The sequence below is a fragment of the Vicugna pacos genome, chromosome X (assembly GCF_048564905.1).
Source record: "Vicugna pacos chromosome X, VicPac4, whole genome shotgun sequence".
Classification (NCBI taxonomy): Eukaryota; Metazoa; Chordata; class Mammalia; order Artiodactyla; family Camelidae; genus Vicugna; species Vicugna pacos.
In genome coordinates this window covers 104650290-104666181 of record NC_133023.1, presented here as the reverse complement: position 1 = coordinate 104666181, position 15892 = coordinate 104650290, and the positions used below count along the sequence as shown (strand labels likewise).

General features: G+C 60.3%; 2 protein-coding genes across 5 annotated transcripts; both read right to left on the bottom strand.

The window, feature by feature from the left end:
* Positions 1–1923: 1923 nt before the first annotated feature.
* On the bottom strand, positions 1924–7138 carry LOC140691934 (melanoma-associated antigen 10-like). Of its 4 annotated transcripts, none has more exons than XM_072956418.1 (3): positions 7044–7138; positions 3436–3576; positions 1924–3238 (listed from the first exon to the last, which is right to left on the bottom strand). In XM_072956418.1, exon 3 carries the CDS (start codon positions 3236–3238, stop codon positions 2438–2440), a length of 801 nt encoding a protein of 266 aa, XP_072812519.1. In that variant the 5' UTR covers positions 3436–3576; positions 7044–7138; the 3' UTR covers positions 1924–2437. The 4 variants fall into 4 exon arrangements, with proteins under 4 accessions (XP_072812519.1, XP_072812518.1, XP_072812520.1 ...); XM_072956417.1 differs by lacking the exon at positions 7044–7138 and adding an exon at positions 6709–6955; XM_072956419.1 differs by lacking the exon at positions 7044–7138 and adding an exon at positions 6709–6955 and having other exon boundaries at positions 3436–3536.
* A 2718-nt stretch (positions 7139–9856) lies between these two features.
* Positions 9857–11580, bottom strand: LOC140691883 (heat shock transcription factor, X-linked member 3-like). Its single transcript, XM_072956253.1, has 2 exons — positions 10980–11580; positions 9857–10563 (listed from the first exon to the last, which is right to left on the bottom strand). Exons 1-2 carry the CDS (start codon positions 11472–11474, stop codon positions 10039–10041), a joined length of 1020 nt encoding a protein of 339 aa, XP_072812354.1. The 5' UTR covers positions 11475–11580; the 3' UTR covers positions 9857–10038.
* Between the last annotated feature and the right edge of the window lie 4312 nt (positions 11581–15892).

Here is a 15892-nt window from a genome sequence, read left to right as displayed (position 1 = left end):
CAGGGAAGGCCCGGCCCGGGCCGGGGAAGGTGGAGTCGTGGGCCTAGGATCCGCCTGACGGAGAAGTAGAGCCGGCCTGTGGTCCACTGCGGACGCCCGAGCCCACGGCCTCAGCCCAGACTGGGGGCCTTGTGTCTGCCCGGAAGCCACCTGCACCCCACAGGGACAGCAGCAAAGGGGAGTCTTCCTTGTCCAGTGATGACTCATTTCGTAGTTGTCCAAGGCCAAGGAGACCCGGGAAAGCCATCCTTAGAAGCTCAAATGGCACAGGGGCCGTCGGGTGCAATGCACTTTCCAAAGGAGCCCCAGGCAAGCTCTGTTACGGCCGCTCCCCTCCCCCACTGGGGACAGGGAGACGGTGTCAGGATGTTCCCTAGTGTTAACTTTTCTGCAGCTTCTGAAAAGTCTACGTTAGGGATGTTATCCCATAAGAAATGTGGCCTTCAAGACCCAGTCAACCACAATCCCAATCCCAGTCTCAAGCCCGGTCTCGCGCTCTGGCTCTCGCTCTGTCGCTGTGTCTGTCTCTGTGACTGTCTCTCTGTCTCTGTCTCTCTCTGTCTCTGCCTCTGCCTCTGTCTCTGTCTCTCTCTGTCTCTGTCTTTCTCTCCACACCCCCACCCCCTGTGATGACCAAGGCAGCAGGTCAGGTTCGAGTTGGCCAAGAGGGCCCCGGGGAAGGAGGGGACCAGGGCAGGGTGCTGTCGTGTGGGATAAGGGCTGGGACTGGACAGCAGTGCCACCACCTGGCAGGGTCAGCTCTCAAGAAACCGCAGACAGTCCTCACCCTGGCTTTGACTGTCACAGTCACCTTCCTTTCTTGGTCCAGCTTTTACTACCTGGGCCTCAGGATCCTACTTTCTGTCACCCGACAGACACCACGAGGACACTGAGGAGAGAAGTGGACTCTGGGTCAGGAGGTGGGCCGCAGGCTGCGATGGGTGGGCGCAGCGTGGGCTCTAGATGAATTCAGACCAGGGGTCTCGGCCCCACCCCGTCACTTACTAGCACGTGATCCTGGGAAGGTTCCCGAGCCCCACGACCTCAGGGTCTTCATCTGTGCAGTGGGCGGGTGTGAGGAGGCCCGTCCCGCAGGACTGCAGGGGTGCGTGTGATGTGCGCCAAGCACCTCGCGCGGGGCGCGCTGCCTGTTGGAACCGCGATGATTGGCAGGTGCTTCTGATTTTCTTTGGCCCCAGACCCTCCCACTCCCTCCTCTGGCACTTGGCTGGTTGGTTTGTTATCCAGGTCATGTTAGAGAACACGCAGCTCAGTAGGATGTGGAAGAGCTAATCAGCCAAAAAGCATGTCTCCTAAATGAAACTAAGTAAATTCTCCCGATTAGAGGCTAGGTTACACTGAGGGGTGGGGGAGGGTTCCCAGCTGGACTCAACACCGAGCTCCTACGAAGGGAGTCAAGGAACAACCTTTGCCCCCTCCCAGCCGCCCTTCCATCCGAACTGTGGCTTCTCAAACCCAAAACACGCCTTCTTCAAGTCTGGCCGCCGCCACCACCCGGCTTCATTACCGTCACCTCCCACAGAAGGAAGCCCAGCTTCCCAAAGCCCCCACCTGCCCTGGCTCTGCGCACTTGCACTTGGGTGCTCTCTCCCGGACCCCCTCCGCCTCGCCGCTTCTTTCCCTTGTTCTGTGGGACTTCAGGGACATGTCACCATCTTCCTGATGTGACTGGGCTCCTAGCCTGTCCTTCTAGGTGTGGGGTGTGTCTTGCTTTTCCTAGTGTCCCCACTAACACAGAGCCCTCCGGACAGCAGAGGCTCGGTGAATGTGTGCGGATGAAGTGAGATGGTGAGCAGGGATCCTGTTGATTCACACTGATTTTCTCCTACTTTCTTAAATAACCCATGGAAACCCAATTAAACATAGGGATATTACACGTATAAAATGACAAACAAGAAGGGGTAAGAAGCAAGTTAATATTTTTACTTTTATTGTTCTAAATCTTCCCTCATCTGTATCATTGCTAATTACTCTCACATTTCCCAAACAATTCTAATTGCAATTCCATATTATGTCATCCAGGATGACCAAAAAAAAAAAAAAGAGAGAGAGAGAGAGAGATTTCAGTCTCCTTTACAGAAGAGGAAGACTGTTGTGTTTGAACTGGATAAGCATACACACGTTGTGATCACTGTCATTCACAAAGTTAGATACTGAAGCTTATTAAATCTTCTATTAATAGGAACAGCACTGAAAAACACCTACAGGAAACAAAGATCAATTTCCATGTCACCGTAAAGGACGGGAGGAGCCCAGAGATGCTGTACGCCGTGCCCCCCGAGCTGGCCCGGGCCCTCACTCCTTCCAAGGCTGACTGCTCGCTCTGCAAACACAGAGTGAAGGATGGGCTCCCTTCCTGCCCGGCAGGAGAAGCTGCTGGACAGGGGCCTGGAAGGAGCGCGGCTGCAAGTCTGGCTCAGGCCCCCTCTTCCTCATTGCTCACGGCCTCCTCAGACAGGGACGGGAAGGAAATGGGACCCTCACTGTTGAGTCTAAACAAATGCTCCAGGACTTGCAGCTTGCTGGTCTCCGCGTGGGCCCGGGGCCCCCACAGGAACTCGTGGCGAGCGGGATCGCTGTTGGCCACCTGCCGGTACTCCAGGTACCCCTCCTGCACCCACGCTTTGGTGATCAGCTCCCTGGGCTCCCCGTAGATGAAGTGCTCCCTCCCAGGATACACCCCCATGACACCGAGTGCTCCCCACACCTCTTCCTCAGGCACCCCCCCTCCCCCCAGGACGATGACACCCAGAAGTATCACCAGGAGGCCATTCTTGGGCATGCTCTGCTCACCACCCTGCATCCCATCACAGGTGAGGCCCAGGGTGGGGACCAGGATGTACAAGTGCTCCTTGGGGTCCACCTCCTTCACATCCACCCCAAAGACCAGCTGCATGCACTCAGAGGCCTGGCTGAAGACCGCAGGGAAGTGGTCCTGGTATTCTCTGAGGATACTCAGCATTTCTGCCCTGGTGGTCGGCTGCTTCCGGTGATACTTGAGGAGCAGGAAGCTCACCAGGTCAGCCATCATTGAAAGCTCTGCACCTTGGCGCAGGGACTCGGCACCGGCAGAGTAGGAAGAGGAGACTGAGGAGGAGCAGGGGTACCGGGGGGATGCGGCCCCCTCCTGCTCAGCCTCCAGCTGCTGCACATCCACCAGGCCCTGGGCGTCTCTTGGGTCCTGAAGGTCTTCCACAGCCTGGCGGAGCTCACTCATCTGAACCAGGGACATAATGACAGGTGTTGGCAGCTGACAGGAGTCTGGGCAGCGGTGACAGGTGGGGACCCAGTGGCCTTGTGGGAGGACAAGCTTATCGACCTTCCCAGGGTTTCTAGGGCTGAACGAGGTTTACTTTGGTGTCCCATCTTTGTTGTGGGCGTGCGGGTCCCCTCACCCTTCCCTCGGGCCCTCACCTTGACTCCTGGGAGGACCCGGGACTCTTCTCTCTGTCGCCAAGGCGTGGTTCCTTCAGATAGGATCTGACCCGTCCTCTCACACCAAGGTCCTCACCTCCCTGAAAGCCGGGAGAGAAAGGAGAGGAGGCCCCTTCCCTGCTGTGATTCAGGACAAGGATACCTCTGGTCATTGACTTTGGTTTCTGTGCACAGTTCCTTGTTCACAGCTCCCAAAGCCCTTGGGATGTCCTCAGTGTTGAGAGTGATGAATGTGCTGTTTTTGTTTTTCATGTCAATGAGATGTGTTTGCAAAGCACCTAAAATGGGGCTGGTTGCCAGAAGAGCCAATCATGTGATTAAAAGTTTGGATCTTTTGGCCCCTCCCCAGCACCACCAGGGAGGGGAGAAAGGCTGGAGATTTGAGTTCAATTGCCAATGGCCAATGGTTTAACCAATCGTGCTTATGTAATGAAGCCTCCGTCAAACCCCAAGAGGATGGGTTTGGAGAGCTTCTGGGTTGGTGAGCAGGTAGAGAGCTGGGGCAAGTGGCACTGTCTGAGAGAGCGGGGAAGTCGGCCCCGCTCCCGCACACCTTGGCCCTAGCACCTCTTCCATCTGGCTCTTCGTGACTCATGCCCTTTATGTTCAGCTGGTGATCTAGGAAGTAATACGTTTGTCAGAGACCTGTGAGCCACTCTAGCAAATCAACCAAACCTGAGGAGGAGGGCGTGGCAACCTCTGGAGGTCTTTCAGAAGGACACGTCTTTCAGAAGGACAAGTAACAGCCTCGACTTGTCACCAGCGGTGGAAACCCAAGGAGGAGGGAGTTGGAATCCCCAACCTACAGCTGGCCATTTAGCAGCACAGGGAAGAACCTTGCCTTGCGGTGGGCTTCTGAAGTGGTGGGGGGAGGGCAGTCTTGGAGGACTGAGCCTGAACCAGAGGGTCTGATGCCATCTCTGGCTAGACGGTGTCAGAACGCAGTTGAATTCTTGAACACTCTGCTGCTGTCTGAGAACTGTTGTTGGTCCGGGGAACCTCTCCCCTACGTGGAAACTGGTCCCAGGATCCATTTACACAACATCCACCCCCAGCCCCCCGAAAAAACCAGAAGCACTGGCAGCGGGGATCGGCCCCTCTGCCCTGGGCGGAGGTGCCCTCAGTGCCTGGAGGCCATGCATCTCACTCCCGCCAGGGCCTGCTCTTCCCCCCTGCCCCCACCTGGGATGACGAGTTGACATCTGCCCGTCAGACCCAGACCTCAACTCCCTGAAGACTCCCACCTTCCCACCCAGGATGGAAGTGAGCACGGCACTTAGGGCCACCACTGACTGTTCCTTCCAGGGCTGGGAACACGGGTCAGCTGGACCCGGTGGGGTCCTTCCTCTCCTGAGATGGCGGGGTACATTTGGTCCTCACGGAGAGTCCTTGCCTTGACACGTGGGATATCCTAGGACCGCTCCCTCTGCTGGCCTGATGCTTCCCCTCAGACCAAGGTCCTCACACCCTGAGATACCCCACCCCCAACCACGTGACGGAAGTGATGGCAGGCCCCATCCGGCCAGACCTGACTGGGGACTCCTAGGGCTGAAACAGCTCAAGCCGGACACTGTAAGTTCCCATCTCTTTTGGGGTGAGGGTCTCCTCATGCCCTGCATCCACCCAAAGGGTCCTTTTCCTGAGCCCTGGCACATCCTGTGAGTCCTTCTGCTGCTGACCGGTTGTGGCTCCTTCTGCCAACCTCAGAACTAGGTCTGAATTCCCTGAGAGCCTGGGGCAGAGGTGAGGGGGCAGCACCATTGGCCACTCCTGCCCAGGGACTTCAGGGATGACAGGGGGCAGGGCCGGATTCTGTGGGCTCGCTCTCTACTCTCAGTATCAAGACATTCACATTTACGCCCAGCAAGTCCTGGAACCTCCCCTCCGCTAACATGAGGTTGTCCCCTGCAGGCCGACACCACCATCGCACTGAGTTTGAGGATAAAGTGGGGAGGTGATGCCTCCTGACTTACACCCGGGCCTCCCAGGAAGGACCAGAGGAGCAAGTTTCTGTTGAGGCCCCCTCTACCTGGGGAGGGGGTCTGCCCAGTCCTACTGGGGGTTCCGGGGAGACCACCCTCTGCACATCTGAGCCACACTCCTCAGACCAGGGACTTCACCTCCCAAGGACCTCTGAGTAAGAGGTCAGAAAACATCTCACCTGGTCACCCTGCTCTGGGGCCTCCAAGACCCAGCACAAGGGCAAAGGCTCCCTCACGGTCCTCACATTGCCCCCTGGTAATTTAGGATTCTGTCCTCTGCCCATCTGACGCCCCGCCCCTCATACCAGGAGCCCTGTCCCTCTGAGACCGGGATGTCAGGAAATGCTGCCTTTGGTCATCCTGCCCTATAGCCCCCCATGGCCGACTCTGTTCCGGGGTGCAGGGTCTCTTGGTCCTCCCTCAGGGTCCTCACCTTGACTACCAGGGGGACCGGGGATACCCTGCTCTGCATACCTGAGGTCCCCCCTCCTTATATTAAGGCCCCAGTCTCTCTGAGACCCGGATGGGGAAGTCGAGACACCAAAGAGCAACGTGTGCTCATCTCGCCCTGGGGCCTCCCAGGGATAAAAGCAGGGGCAGGATCGGTTCGGCGGGTCCCCACTGATCTGGGGTCTCTGGTTCCCTCAGTCCTCCCTCAGGATCCTCACCGTGACGCCAGGCAGGAACGGGGATTCCCACCTCAGCCCATCTGAGGCCCCGCCCCTCAAACCTGGGCCCCATTCCCTCTGAGACGCGGATGTCAGGAAATGTGCCTGTGGTCATGCCACCCTATGATCTCCCAGGAACGACTCTGTACTGGGGTCCAGGGTCCCGCAGTCCTCCCTCACAGTCCTTGCTCACTGTCCTGACAGGCCCTCCGCCCTGCGTTTCCCAAGCTGAGGCTTCGCTCCCCACAGCAGCGCCCCAGTCCCTCCGAGGCCCGGATGCGGAAGTCCCGGCACGCTGCCGTGGGCTCGTCCGGCCTGAGGCCTCCGAGGGCTGACTGCCGGGGTAGATATCTTGGGGTCCCCTCAATTCTGGAGTCCAGGGTGTCCCCAGTCCTTCCTCAGGGTCCTCACCTCGGCGCCCGGCAGGAACTGGGATTCTCTCCTCAGCCCACCCGAGGCCCCGCCCCTCAAACCAGGTCCGCAGTCCCTCTGAGACCCGGATGTCAGGAAATGCTGCCTGAGGTGATCCGGCCCCATGACCTCCCGGGACCGACTCTGTGCTGGGGTCTCTGGTCCCCTCAGGCCTCCCTCAGGGTCCTCACCTTGACGCCCGGCAGGAACTGGGATTCTCCACTCTGCCCCCTTGAGCTCCCCCTCCTTGTACTACATCCCGACTCCGTCTGAGACCCGGATGCGGAAGTCAGGGCACGCTGCCATGTGCTCATCAGCACAGGGCCTACCAGGGCTGACTGCAGGGGTAGATAGCTTGGGGTCCCCTCTATTCTGGAGTCCAGAGTCTCCTAGATCCTCCCTCAAGGTCCTCAGATTCACTCAGGCGGCATGGAGCCTCCCTTCAGCCCACCCGAGGCCCCGCCCCTCAAACCAGGTCCGCAGTCCCTCTGAGACCCGGATGTCAGGAAATGCCGCCGGTGCTCACCCTGCCCTGTGGCCTCCAAGGTGCAACACTGTCCCGGGGTGCAGGATCCCTCCGTTCTCCCTCGGGGTCCTCACCTTGACTCAGGCGGCATGTGATCTCCCCTCTGGCCACCCGAGGCCCCGCCCCTCATCCCAGGACCCCCGTCCTTCCGAGACCCGGATGTCAGGAAGTCAGGACCCCACGAGTGCTCATCCCACCCAGGCCCTCCCAGGGCTGACAGCAGGGGCGGGGATCTGTGGGGCCCCTTCTGTCCTCCCTCAGCGACCTCAGCTTGAGCCCCATCAGGTCCTGGGACGCCCCCTTGTTGACCCGAGCCCACACCCTCACACCAAGGCCCTCACTGCCCTGAGACCCCCCAGGGGAGTCTCTGGACTCACATGAGGCCACCAGGCCCAGGGCTTCCCAGGACTGTGGACGCCAGGGGCTGAGATGGATTCCATGGGTTCCCTCAGCCCTCCCTCTGCTCCTCACCTGGACTCCTGGCTGGGCCTGGACACCTCCCTCTGCCCACCTGAGCTTGGTCCCCTTGGACTCAGACCCTCCAGAGCCAGGACACCAGAGAGGGAAGCAGGGATGAGGGGGTGGGGATCTGATCCTTGCAACCCTGCCTGGGGTCTCCCAGGGGTGACCGCAGAACCGACCTGGATGCCTGCAAACCGAGTCCCCACACACGGTTCTACCTTGACTCCTGGCAGCGCTGGGCTCCTTCACTAGCAAACCTGAAGCCGGCCTCCCTCACCCAGGCCCTCACCTCACTCACCTCCCAAGGTTGGGGCATCAGTGCCCATCACATCTGGACCCCGAGCCCAGGGGTTTCCGAGGGCTGTCGGGGGTGGGGCGGAGGTGGATTCCCTGGGGGCCTCAGTCTCCTGTGTCCTCACCTTGCCTCCTGACAGGACTTGGGAGCCGCCCTCTACCCTCCTGAGACTGCGTCTCTCAGACCTAGCCTCTGACTCCCCGAGTTCACTGAAGAAATGGGGGCCGGGGAATGATCAGCCTGACAGCCCCGCCCGGGGGTCCCCAGGATTCTGGCGCGGGGCCGATTTGCATTCTTAGGGTCCCTGTGTTGTGGGGTGGTTGGACCCCTCTGTCCTTACCCCGGAGGGCCCTCACCCACCCTCGCACACAAAAGCTGCAGTCCCAGCAAAGATGCTGGAGGGGACCTGCCTCCTGGTGACCGTGAAGGGGCAGAGAGCAACACACCTTCCCTCGCGGGCTCCCCGACAACTAGCCTGACTTCGTAGACGGTCTATTCGAAAGACTTACCTTTTCCTGAAGAGGCTGAGCAGTGGCAGGGGAGTTGCGGATCCCTTGGGTTGATGACTGGATAATGGTACGTGTTCCAGAGCCGTGATTTTCACTTGTTAATTCTCATCCATAGTAAGAACTACATTTTTCATCTGCAGCTACTGTGCGTGTATCTATATCATGTCTAGACTGTATGTGCTTATGTACACGTACATCCACACACCACACACATGGACCAAACATGCCACGTGTGCCCCATGTGGAAACCTGGGCAGTTCCCAGACACAGGTGCCTGCCCTGGGCCCTGAGGCGCGGATCCCCGTCCCCTTGCGGGAGCCCTGAGAGCCCACCGGACCCGAGGGCACCATGCTTTGAACTACAGGCCTGCCGCCTGCCTGACACCCCATCTGCCCAGGGCAGTGAGCCTGCAGGAGAACGTGGGCCCCCCAGTCGGCTGGGAGAGAAGCCGAGCAGAGTGGGCAGGAGGAAGTGGGAGCAGGGCCCCAGCCTGAACACAAGAGCAGACTTCAGAGGGCCGAGCCTTTACCCCCACGTCCAGGAGCCTTCTCCATCCTCACACCCTCTGTCCTAGACCCAGACCCGCCTCCTGGGGCCCCGTCTCCATTTCAGGATGGATGGTGATCCCGCGGGGCTGGGACAGGCCACGTGGGCAGAATCCGGTGTCAGGCTCTCCTGAGCACCGATGCCTGGCTTCCCTGTGTTCTCAGCTACGTGGCATGAGGCACCAGCTGGTAGGACAGTGTGCAGGACAGCTGGGGCCCCCGTGAGTGTTGGCGAGTCGGCTCAGACCAGTGGGGCATCAGGGGACATCGGACTCAGAAACAGCACCGTCTGCCTCGCAGATGACTCTCGCCCTGTTGTAAAGTGTCCCTTGGCTCGCGGAGCCGGTGTGTTAGACGTGCCGCACGGCCGCTTCACGTGCCAAGAAAGGGTCCTAACTACAGCCCTGATGGAAGTGAGCAGTGCTGGTGTTCGCCTGGTGGGAGATCTTTTATACATTTGTGGGGGGTTTGGTCACTTGAGAGTAGGGATTCCAGTGGTTGTTACCTTCGAGGGTGATGGGCTTCCCCCCAGGCATTTGACTGCAACCCCCCGTCTCTTCGGAGCCAGGCTGCAGCGCTCTCAGCCCTTGGTGGAGGGGGTGGCCCTACGTTTCGGCGGGCCTCTGTGGGGGGAGGGGGCCCTGGATCGGGAGCTGGAGACGCTGAGCTGCTGGTCAGAAACTTCTGGCATCCTTGGGGGACCCAGGAGGAAGACCCTCCTGCTCCGGGATGCATGAGTAGTGGGGGGGAGACACCCCCGAGGTCAGAAGCCAGGCTGTCTGTCCCCTGATGGGCAGGCCCGGCCCAGGGGACCAGACCTTCCTGGGCTCGCCTCAGTGCTCGCTCCCCACCTCCTTGGGCGGGTGTCCGAAATGCCACAGCTTCAGATGAAAGAGGCCGATGGGGACCAAAGCCTGCCCCCGGCCGGGGTCTCCAGCCTCCGCGGGCTTATCTGGTGAGACGTGTGCGGAATCGAACGCGAGAAAGAACACGGACCCGCGGTTCTCGCAGATTCTTTATTTAGCCCCGGGGAGTTTTGCTTGTCTTTATTAAAGCCCAAAATGTTCATGGTTACAGGACGGTGCTCTTCGTGTGTCTCTAGTGGTCTGTGAGCTCAGGGCTTTGGGTTGTCCTTGAACCGTTCGCAGAGAGCACACTTGTAATCTGAAGAGCCCTCGGGCTCTTCATCTGCCGCGGGCCTCCTGGTTGGGGGCCATGAGCAGAAGGGCCGCGAGCAGCATGCAGTAACCCGTGTTGCACGTGGACACCACCGAGCTGGGATCGGGGCAAACGGGGGGGCTTCTGGGCAGCTCCCCTGCACCGTCCCTTCCGGCAGTAGCCGGGGGCACTAGCGTGACATTCCTGGAGGTGCCCTCCCCACTCGGGCCGCCCTGCTCGCTGGAGGGACGCTGCACTACCACCAACCTGGCCACCCGGCCGGCAGACAGGACGCCAGGGAGCATGAAGGCCCGGATGCCGCTGGGCACCTGAGCACGGGGGGCTTCCCTCTGGGTCTTCCTGTCGGCATCTTTGGTGGAGTCATTCTGATGGAAAAACTGGGTGCATCTCATAGGTGGGGCGGCTTGCTTCTTTCTCTTTGGGGTGGTTGCGCTGGAAGCGGGCCGAGCAGTTGCTCTCGGGTCACCTTTTCTCCACATGTTCTCGATCAGCAGGGGCTTCTCTCTCTGAAAGTTGCAGTTGTGGTAGATCTGAAAGGACATGAATCATTCTCGTCATTTCGGGGGAAATATTCACTCCTCCCCGCCCACCTCCATCATAAAGGTCTTGTTTGACTGTGGAGAAGAGGTCTTTTTAAATTCCTGGCAAGGTTTATTTCGCCCTGGAGTGTGCGCTCACTAAAGCTACGTGGTGCCTGGGCTGAGGTGTCACTCTAGCTCCCTGACGTGAAGTGGCCCCTGGGTCTTCGGTCACACCCGCAGGGCATCTCTAAGGGGCGAGCCTTACATGACACGCCGGACTGCCTCAGCCTTCATTCAGTACTGGCTCGCAGGAAAAAAGTCCCCCTCGGGAATGAACCCCGTTCAGCACATCACTCATCCGCTCAGGACTGGGAAGCTGTTCCAGGAACAGAGAACTCGGGAGACGGAAGGGCTGTCTACGTTACCATCAGCCTTTTCTTCCCCGGAGAGCGACCCAGAGTGCCGGGCAGGTGTATTTTCCTGAACCCGTAGAGGTTCAGTTGGCGGATGAAGCTCTTCAAGCTGTCTGTTTCAAAGATCCTGTCTGCGCCGCGCCGGCGAAGAACCTCCCGCTGGAAAAGGTCTTCCTCGATGATCAGCATGTCTCCCTTGTCGTTCCAGCGCACGGACTTGAAGGCCTCGTCCTCCACCATCATCCAGAGCTTTCTCGGGAAGGAGAGCCCAAGAACACCGTGGGTTCCGTCCACGTTGGCGGGACCTGGGTTTGGGTCCTGTGGTGGCTGGTTGTCTTGGGAGCCTGGATCTTGGCTCTCGGCCTGGTCGCCGGGCTTCTCCAAAATCTCCCTCGAATCCACCTTTGGATCCGGGGATGAACCCGATGGGGCCCCCGCTGGGGGCTCTCCATCAGCTGCGGGGGCCGCCGTGGCCGTATATTCCTCGTCGGGGCTCTGACTCGCCATGCAGCTAGTCTAGACCAGGCACATGCTCTCCCTGAGACCAGATCACTGAGCTCTCAGGGCAGAAGTGCCTTCAGTCTGAGCAGGGACGCCCAGTAAATAGTGTCCGCAGAATTCTAGAATCTCGGTAGCAGGGCAACCAGCGACTTTGGTCATCGTCCTCTTTATGTGTCACGTGAGGTCCCAGAGTTGGTCTGGACAGGGAGCCCTGGCCGAGGGGAGGGGAGGGGAGGGGTACAGAGCCCCCAGCTTCTCTGTTTTCCAGAAGTGTAGGAAGGTATGTTCAAGGTCCCGGCGAAAGGCTCCCATCTGCTGCCAGGCACCTTTCTCCCAGGGGCCAGGCCCTGAGTGGGCGGAGAGACATGATCCTGTTTCCATCCCCAAAGGTTGGGGAGGCCTGTTGCCAGCCTCCGATTTGTTCAAGGGCCAGGTCCTGGCTGGCCCTGGCTGGCCCTGGCTTGGCTGCCACCAAGGCGGCAGGGGTGAGATGGGCCCCGGGCGACTGCACCTCCCGGAAGTGGTGGTCCGAGTGGGCTGGTTGGCCCGGGCTGGCTGGCAGCGCCCGCCCCCCCGCCCCCAACAGCTCCTGCCTTGGTCTCTTCCAGCTGCTCCTGCTGGCTGGTCGGTCCAGCTCTGATGGGCCATAAGGAAGTGTCCCGTTCTCCTGCCCCTGGGTCGAGCTGTCCCCAGAGTGGGGCTGTGTGGGAGCGTGTGGGGGCACTCCCCACGTCCCACTTCAGTGTCACCAAAGCACCTGGCACATAGGGTTCCCCCCGTGCCGCGTGAGCGGATGGCCGCATCCTCCCCTGTGCTTTGGAGCCTCCTTTTGAGCTCTGCTGTCCGCAGCCCCACCCCTCTCCAGAGCACATGGGATCCTCTTTAGTGCCCATTTCTTGCCATAGAAACTCCTCGTGGCCCGAGAGCACTCACTTTCAGAACACCTGCCTTAGTCCGCGTCAGAACACCTCCCTCAGACCTCGGATTCAGCCTCCCCTGAGGCTGCTCTAAGGCCCTCTTCCCTCTTCCCTGTCACTGGGGGGGTTAGGCTCCTGCCCTGCCAGATTGCTGGCCTTCCGCTTCCAACTCGGCTCTGCCCTGCTTCTTCCCCTTTGCAGTCCTTGATCTGGGGGTTCAGCATGTATTCTGATCTGTTGAGAGCAAGCATTTCCCTGGTCTGCTCCCAGGCCTGCCCTGCTCGCCTTCCCCGAGCCAGCCCCGCCCCCAGCCCTGGGTCCCCGTCCCGCCGTCACCTCGGTGGCAGGTACACTGAATAATTTTGCCTGCTCTGGGTCCGGTACTTTTCAAGGGGCCTACTCTACAGACTCACTGCCAAGGACAGTTCCTACTTGTTGAGCTAGACGTGACCAACGGAAAGCCCGTCCACGTGTGACTGAAAATAGATGAGGCTCTGGGTGTGGGATGGGACAAGTCCAGCCCGAGAGCCGTCTTCACCACAGATGGCAGGACAGACAGGACAGCGGTCTGGGGGGACACGTGTTCTGTAGCCGCTGTGGTGACTGTTCTTCATAGTCACTGCACAGGGAGAGAGAATGGGACCTGGAAAGGCCCGTCTGCCGGGCTCCTAGGTCCTCATCCCAGCTCTGCCGCTAAGGAGAGGCGTCTGTCCTCTCTGAGGGCCACTCCCTGTTCCAGAAGGGGAGGGCAAGGGGTTCGAAAGAGATTCTCCCAAGGGGCCTTCGAGTCTGAGGGCTGTCGGCCTTTGTGGAGCTCCTAGGCCGAGACTGGAGCTTGGGCGCAGGTCTTTGTGCCTCTAAACAGGTTTACAGAGCACTTGTTCGGGTCACTCCCTCCTGCAGGGACGTGTCCTTAGAGTTCGAACTTCAGTGGAGGCCACGGGGGCGTCTCAGGAGGGGGCCCAAAGGCTGGGACATCGGCGGGCCGATCCCAGCCCTGTGGCCTCGCCTGCCGCCCGCTCCTTCCAGCCCTCCCTCACACCCTGGGTCTGGTGGGCCTGCCCCCTCACAGGTCTGCCTCCCTCCATCCCACGCACCCCTGCCCTCCCCGCCCCCGCCCCCGCCCCGGGCCGGCTGGGCCGTGGCTTTGTGTCGCGCCCCAGGGGTCGCTCTCAGCCATGGCTCAGGACACCTGTTACTCAGATACCAGCCCTCACGACGTCCAAGGCCTGCCTTTCCCAGCCTGGCCCGCCGGCCGCTGCGCCTGCCTTAGCCCCCGGTGTCCGCCAGCCCAGAGGACCCCCAACCGCTCTCCGTCACCGTCCATGGGCCCTGGGCCAGACCCGCACCCAGTCCCCGGCTGCTCTGGGACCCGCCAAGAACTCCCCTGTCTGGGCATGTCCTCAAGCTGCCTCGTCGGGTGGCAATGCCCGTCTCTATCCACAGGCCGCTCTGCATGTTGGGGCCCGGCTTCAAGGCCGGCCCGGCTTCAAGGCCACCTCGGCAGTCGGGTCTTCCTGTGGTCCCAGGCTCCCTCCCAAGGCTCCCACAGCCCGCCTTGCATGTCCAGTCCCAAGGTGGGGTGCTCCTGTCTCCCTGAGAGCTTGGGTGTATCTGCCTCCCCCTCCAGACCCGGAAAGAGGTCCTTGAGGACAGCAGACTAGGACAGGACGTGAACGTGGTCCCCAGCGTATCTTGGAACGAACAAATTTGTATGTCGCCCAGGAGCTGGCTTCAGTGTCCTTGAAAGCAGCTGTGCACGGTCACTGCGACAGTTCGAGCAGGTCGGAGGGCGCCTGCCGTCCCTTGGCGGTGCTGAGCGCTCTGCGGCGCAGCGCCGTGGACTCTTCCCGTCTGACCCGGGGCAGGTGGCAGGGAAGGCCCGGCCCGGGCCGGGGAAGGTGGAGTCGTGGGCCTAGGATCCGCCTGACGGAGAAGTAGAGCCGGCCTGTGGTCCACTGCGGACGCCCGAGCCCACGGCCTCAGCCCAGACTGGGGGCCTTGTGTCTGCCCGGAAGCCACCTGCACCCCGCAGGACAGCAGCAAAGGGGAGTCTTCCTTGTCCAGTGATGACTCATTTCGTAGTTGTCCAAGGCCAAGGAGACCCGGGAAAGCCATCCTTAGAAGCTCAAATGGCACAGGGGCCGTCGGGTGCAATGCACTTTCCAAAGGAGCCCCAGGCAAGCTCTGTTACGGCCGCTCCCCTCCCCCACTGGGGACAGGGAGACGGTGTCAGGATGTTCCCTAGTGTTAACTTTTCTGCCGCTTCTGAAAAGTCTACGTTAGGGATGTTATCCCATAAGAAATGTGGCTTTCAAGACCCAGTCAACCACAATCCCAATCCCAGTCTCAAGCCCGGTCTCGCGCTCTGGCTCTCGCTCTGTCGCTGTGTCTGTCTCTGTGACTGTCTCTCTGTCTCTGTCTCTCTCTGTCTCTGCCTCTGCCTCTGTCTCTGTCTCTCTCTGTCTCTGTCTCTCTCTCCACACCCCCACCCCCTGTGATGACCAAGTCAGCAGGTCAGGTTCGAGTTGGCCAAGAGGGCCCCGGGGAAGGAGGGGACCAGGGCAGGGTGCTGTCGTGTGGGATAAGGGCTGGGACTGGACAGCAGTGCCACCACCTGGCAGGGTCAGCTCTCAAGAAACCGCAGACAGTCCTCACCCTGGCTTTGACTGTCACAGTCACCTTCCTTTCTTGGTCCAGCTTTTACTACCTGGGCCTCAGGATCCTACTTTCTGTCACCCGACAGACACCACGAGGACACTGAGGAGAGAAGTGGACTCTGGGTCAGGAGGTGGGCCGCAGGCTGCGATGGGTGGGCGCAGCGTGGGCTCTAGATGAATTCAGACCAGGGGTCTCGGCCCCACCCCGTCACTTACTAGCACGTGATCCTGGGAAGGTTCCCGAGCCCCACGACCTCAGGGTCTTCATCTGTGCAGTGGGCGGGTGTGAGGAGGCCCGTCCCGCAGGACTGCAGGGGTGCGTGTGATGTGCGCCAAGCACCTCGCGCGGGGCGCGCTGCCTGTTGGAACCGCGATGATTGGCAGGTGCTTCTGATTTTCTTTGGCCCCAGACCCTCCCACTCCCTCCTCTGGCACTTGGCTGGTTGGTTTGTTATCCAGGTCATGTTAGAGAACACGCAGCTCAGTAGGATGTGGAAGAGCTAATCAGCCAAAAAGCATGTCTCCTAAATGAAACTAAGTAAATTCTCCCGATTAGAGGCTAGGTTACACTGAGGGGTGGGGGAGGGTTCCCAGCTGGACTCAACACCGAGCTCCTACGAAGGGAGTCAAGGAACAACCTTTGCCCCCTCCCAGCCGCCCTTCCATCCGAACTGTGGCTTCTCAAACCCAAAACACGCCTTCTTCAAGTCTGGCCGCCGCCACCACCCGGCTTCATTACCGTCACCTCCCACAGAAGGAAGCCCAGCTTCCCAAAGCCCCCACCTGCCCTGGCTCTGCGCACTTGCACTTGGGTGCTCTCTCCCGGACCCCCTCCGCCTCGCCGCTT